This window comes from Arachis ipaensis, chromosome B02 (assembly GCF_000816755.2).
Source record: "Arachis ipaensis cultivar K30076 chromosome B02, Araip1.1, whole genome shotgun sequence".
Classification (NCBI taxonomy): Eukaryota; Viridiplantae; Streptophyta; class Magnoliopsida; order Fabales; family Fabaceae; genus Arachis; species Arachis ipaensis.
Window position 1 is genome coordinate 82,706,888 of NC_029786.2, and position 6,101 is coordinate 82,712,988.

The following is a 6,101-nucleotide window of genomic DNA, read 5'->3' on the forward strand; positions in this document are numbered from 1 at the left end:
CATTGAAGAGAGAATAATTTATCTTACAGTAATATGTTTTAGATATAGTTATCTTATAATAAAATTAAAAACTTATATGTCCAACATTTATAGTAAAAAAATTTGATTGAAAGTACCAGAGGAACCAATTTGTCTAATGGGACAAGAGTAATTATCAAGTATTTCTAGCTAATAAAAATTTGTCGGAAACAAGTTTGATCTGGAATTGATCAATTTGTCATTTACTCTTTTTAAATTAGTTATTTCAATTAAAAGAAACATTACCTTAACCCCAAATTTATTGCAGATATTTTCAGCAAGTAGGATAGAATAAACAGATTTTTGTTCTGTCATGGATGCATCTGCAAAGAGAATAACAGTAAATATAATATTGGAAGAAGTTACTTTAATATGACCTTAAAAAAAACTGATTTCTATGCTAAAAAAAGCTACCTCCAAGAAGCCATTCTCTGTCAAATATTACAGCAATTGACAGAGTAATATCTTCATCTTTCATAGAACTCTGGATATTCAATATGGTTTCCTTTAAAGTCTCATAGTCCATAGGATTTCCAATCTAGTATAAAAAAAAAAAAAAGTTTAAAGTAAGTGAAAGATTGCAGCAAAAAAGAGTATCAATCTATTCAAATTTGATCACATAGTTTTCTGAATGAAACAATACCCTATGAGAAACACGGACATTCTTGAGTAGTTTGTTGTGACTAACCCTCTCTTCTAATGACGTATCTGATAGTATTTCCTGCAAGGAAGAATTCTCTAATGAATTAAGGGTTATTAATGAAATTCATATAGAGTTTAATTTTGATCTATCGATATTGTAAAATATTTTTGAGTGGTCCAATTTTATCGAATTTTTTTGGATGACCATTCATGCGATCAAGGTAAAAAGTAATTATCTTTTAGTGACATGACATTACGTGATTGAAGGCATGTGCAAAATTATTTTACTCATCAAAATTAAATTCATTCATATATTGAATTTATGTCTATTTTAAGCATATTGTAGTTTAAATATATGTATACTATAAGAACATACCAAAACACTTCCAGGACCAAGATAATTATCATATTCTTGAATCATATCTATGACATTTGGTCGCCACCCAAGTAAAAGAATGCACTCTCTTGGTCCTTGATTCGTGTCTGACGCCTACAAGACGATCACAACAACCATCGATAATTAAAGCTTTAAACACAATTCCAATGGTATATATATCAAAACATATCCAACTATCCAAGGTAGAAGTTGTAGTATGTACCTTGGAACCTGATTTTTTCGGACGCTTCACAACATTAGCAAATCTTGTTTCACTCAATTCCATCATTTCAGGAACTTGAGGACTTTGAATTTTATCAGTGCCTTCCATCCTATCTTTAGTATTCTGAAGTGATCCGATGAGTAGTACCTAAACGACGACAATGGCTTTTAAAACTTTTATGCCTTGATCATGAAGAAAGACAAGTTTGATGAAAACAGAACCTAATTTAGGAAAATATTCTGCATAATTTAATGAATGCCAAGAAAGATATGTACATGAAATAGATTTAGTTTGTGTTTGACATACTTTATCATCTTTTTGCATAATCTCGTCGTCATTAGGGTGGAAGTATATTCTTCCGTTCCGGCATAGACCACACACAACAGCCTGAAAAATATAAACATAGTTACAAATGGAATTCACATTTGAATGTCACTAATAAGAGTAATAAGCGTAATAAGAGTAAAGTGACAATTACGTCTTCAAGTATTTTGACACTTCGGACTAGTTAGTCTTTGAAAAAAAAAAAAAAAGTATCAATTAGGTCCTTAACGATAGTAAATAATAGACATATATATCTTTCTGTTAATAGATAGTGCAAAACGAAATGGAGTTGGCTTATGTATTTCGTTATCTACAAAAGTACATGTCCTATTGTTATAACACGAACATGGAAACAATGTAATTTTGAATAATGAAACATTCATTATCTTTTGAATTTTCATATAACATTTATCAACTGCTCTTTAAATTATGAATCCTATTAAAACAAGTGAAGTTTCACTCTAAAAATTGTTATCTACATAACAATCTTTCATAAATAGATACGCCACAGTAGTTAACGGTACATATAAGCATAACTGTTAAGTTTTACATGATAAATTAATAGAGGAACATAATGTGTCTACCGTTTGCTATCGTGGAGGACTAAATTAGAATTTTATTCTTTTCAAAAACTAATTAGTCCCAAATCTAAAACTTCAAGAATCTAAGTATCACTTTACTCTAAAACAAATAAGGATTTAGATAACTTGTACCCTAAGGTAGTGTTTGTTTTCAAAGACTGGAACTAGAATTAAGACTAAGTATTGTGTTTGGTGGTTAGAGAATGGAATTAAAATTTCAGTTTTGAGATACAAAATTTCAATTCCTTCAATACCTCCAGAAAGGAGTAAACTACTAAAATGGTACCCGAAAATTTGCATAGATAACAAAACAAACCCCAAAAGATGATAATAACAACAAATAAGTCTTCGAAAGATTTAAAAATGGGACAAAAAAACTAGATATATATTTTTTGAAAAATAACTTTAGAGATCAAATTTTGATGCAAATTTTTTCAATCATGATTAAAAAATAAGATTTTTTCATTCTTAAATTTGGTCATTTTTATGTCAAGTGAAAAAAATTTTTCGAAAATTTTATTGTAAATAACTATATTTTTTTATAAAAATCTAAAAATCAAATTTTATTCTAATTTTTTTTGTATACTTTTTAAATATTTATTCAAAAGTAATTAATGTGGTCCTTTTTTCTTAAAGATGTTTAAGTATACATGGCTAAATTTAAATCAAAGCCAAGGTAGGTAGAGTAGTAATTACTACTGTAATACCCTACCATACAGAGTCTTATGCTTAAGTCATAAAACAGAGATGGCAAGGTATTACTACCTCTAAAATAAAATTTAGTATACGTAGTAGTGGGAACACCGTTTATAACTAGGAACCTTTGAAGAAAATGGGGTAAAACAAAATCGTAAATTGAAAAGCGCAACACTCCAATCGATAACATAACGTAACGGATAAAGGAATAAGCTAACGCGAGAATATATACAGAAGAGTGCCAAAAACACGAATATCAAAACTCAAGATTCGGTTGCGAAGATAACCGGTCCGAGCATAGAAGTATATACATGTATATATAAAGTAAAGAACCCAAAAGAAACCCAAAAGATGAATTACAAAACCTGTTCTCCAAAATAACCTCTAAGAGGAGTCAACATAGTATGTATTTATTTAGTGGAGATAATAAGTATCTACGTGAAAACATAAAACCAAAGGAAAGTCCCGAGAACCAAGGATCTTCGCTAATTCAGAAGTCTCCAGCATGCCTCAGCGAGAAGCCTCACGACCTGCATTTGAAAATCACAAAATCCACATGGGTGAGAACCAGAGGTTCTCAGTATGGTAACAGTGCCACATATCTAACATGTAATGTCCTGGGAAAGCCGAAGGCAATCCTAGAACTTCCAACAGATAATTCAAAGCTTATAAACAGATTAAACCATAAATGGTAACTAACTAAAGATCTTCAGTCTAACTAATACTTCCCTTTCCAAATCCTTCAGACCTCCCAACCACCAGCAGTAATATAATATGGCAAACACAATTATATCAGACAAGAAGATATACAAATAGGGAACAGATACAGCATTTAGACAATTAGCAAGTAATATGCAATCAATTAGGCAATTCCAAACATTTCACATAATATGCATATGATGTATGCCTGTCATAATGGCTGTTGAGTCTCATCTGTCGGTTATAAAGCCAATCCGACAAGTCCTGGTAGCTAACTATTGGACTGTCCCTCTGTCATGCATCCCCAACTCGAGTTATTCACAACATAAATCATAATTCATATCCAACACCCTCACTGGTGTATATTCACGGGGGCGAGCTCATCCGAAACTTTCAGTGTCCAGCCACACTTACGACATAGGGTCAGCAGAGTATCAAGTCTCCACCTAGAGCACGTGGTGGCTAGCCACTGCTTTCTCCCAGGAAAACTCGCATCTCAGATAGTGGAAATGCAGCATTCACATTTAATTCAATAAGCATATATGCAATCATACTCAGCCATAATTCAATAATCTCTTTATTTATCATAAATCATACTAAAACATGTGAAGTTTCACTGCAAAAATTATGATCTACTTGATGATCTTTCATAGATAGACAGGTCATAATAATTAACAGCACATATAAACACCATTTTTAAGTTTTACCTAATGAAATGATAGAAGGACATAACTTGTCGATTATTTGCTATCTTGAAGAATCATATTGGTACTTGTTTTTTCTTCGGAGACTAATTATTCCGAGGTCAAAATCTTCAGAGACCTAGCTGTCAATTTACTCCACTAATAATTATCTTTTTACCTCCTGAAATCCATGTCTAAGCTGCGAGTAAGTCATTCCTTCGAGATTAGGCAAGCTGCAAAGGTTAAACACATTCTCTGTAACAAGTTAAAATACTGAATGTTAGACTTCATAGATGAGCACAATCAAAGGGCCCAAAATGCTTGATGAGAGTGCAAATGCAGTACTTTGATAGTTTAGCAAGTGTCTGTAGATCTTTATGAGGTCCTTCTGTCGCGAGCACTGAACAAATAATTTGGATGCAACATTTTCCACCGGCGCCACTTTCAGTCCAGAGATTGACTTTAAAAGCTCGCTGTTAATGGAGCTCGAAACCTGCACTTACGAATAAGAATAAGTCAAGTCAACCAAGCTTTCTTCTTCTAAGTCACTCGTTAAATAGAGTTCATATATATACCTCAACTATGGTGGGGACAGAATCCATGTTTGGAATTGGTTGTAAGGCTAAAACCGACAGAAATGTATCTGTGTCAACTTCATACCTAAAAATATTAAGAATCTAAAATCAATTCACTTCATCACCAAATAACAAAACAGAAACTAAAGGTAAAAACTATATATTCTTTATTATATACCCTCAAGTCCTTTAGGTAGCCTTTGTTTTGAGGCATTGGAACGGAGACTAAGAGACTGGGATCATATTTGTTAGTTCAGAAACTGGTACTAAAATTTCAGTCTCTGTTCCTAAAATTTCAGTATTTTAATACCTCCAAAAAATGGAGACACAGGAGATTGAATTTTTTAGAGACGGAAACTAAAACTTTAATAACATTTTATACCTAAAATACTCCCATTTCAATTAATTAATTCCAATTTTACTTTTTGTGCAAATTAAATTAGAACTTCATTCTTATTTCAATCTCTATCTCCCACTTTACACTAAACACAATACTGAGACTTATTTCAGTCTCTATCTCCCAATCTCTGCCTCTCTTCCAAAGCTACTTAGTGCTTTCAGTGAAGCAGAAACACCTTAAACATGAACTAATCAAAGATTAATTACCGGTCCCCTTTTGATGGCAGTATAATTATTGCGCGTGCCTTGTTTGCTGCTGCCCTCTTAAATGATTCCGTTAATCTTAGGCTGCAACTGCAAAGACAGACATTTTACATGGAACACAAAAATTTTATTAACAATTAAGAAAATGGAAGTTGAATAATGCAATTTCACAGAATCCATAAACCATACCTTTTTGAAAGGATATCAATGTGGCGCAAATCTTTACTAATACTGACGGCTATTTTGTCGATCTTTTTTCTTGGAAGATCAGCCATAAGGAGAATTCTCTGCCTCCTGCATGAGAATGAACAAACATATTACTTACAGAGCCAACAATTTGGTTATATTTCTAGACTTGTGGACCACTTATTATAGTTACCTCGCTGTGGCGGTGCCTAAACGAACTGCGAATCCATGATACTTATTTAACTGCTTTAATATGAAAGGCAAATGACTATTCATCCCACAAATGATGATATGATCAGTCTCCTGCACTTGCATCTGAGCCCCCTCTCTGAGTTTTTCCATATTGTTCTGTCCTAAGAGCCAGCAAATAGTGATTAAATTATTGATAGACGAGCACAAAAAACTAACATTCTTGATTCCTCAAGAAACCTTACCCTGAATTCTTCAGTCATAATACTTAGGAGGCGAGAGTACAATAATATTCCCCACATTGCA

General features: G+C 32.6%; 1 protein-coding gene across 1 annotated transcript in view; it reads right to left on the reverse strand.

Moving 5' to 3' along the window:
• Positions 1-6,097, reverse strand: part of LOC107625544 (putative ion channel POLLUX-like 2) — a 14,106-nt gene extending 8,009 nt beyond the window's left edge. Inside the window, exons 1-13 of the mRNA XM_016328206.2 lie at positions 6,041-6,097; positions 5,800-5,954; positions 5,610-5,714; positions 5,424-5,510; positions 4,818-4,902; positions 4,588-4,735; positions 4,421-4,497; positions 1,566-1,646; positions 1,260-1,406; positions 1,037-1,150; positions 662-739; positions 433-556; positions 265-341 (exon numbers count right to left, since the gene is read on the reverse strand). Of these exons, the coding sequence (XP_016183692.1) occupies positions 265-341; positions 433-556; positions 662-739; positions 1,037-1,150; positions 1,260-1,406; positions 1,566-1,646; positions 4,421-4,497; positions 4,588-4,735; positions 4,818-4,902; positions 5,424-5,510; positions 5,610-5,714; positions 5,800-5,954; positions 6,041-6,097 (1,335 nt within the window). The remainder of the gene's footprint in view (positions 1-264; positions 342-432; positions 557-661; positions 740-1,036; positions 1,151-1,259; positions 1,407-1,565; positions 1,647-4,420; positions 4,498-4,587; positions 4,736-4,817; positions 4,903-5,423; positions 5,511-5,609; positions 5,715-5,799; positions 5,955-6,040) is intronic.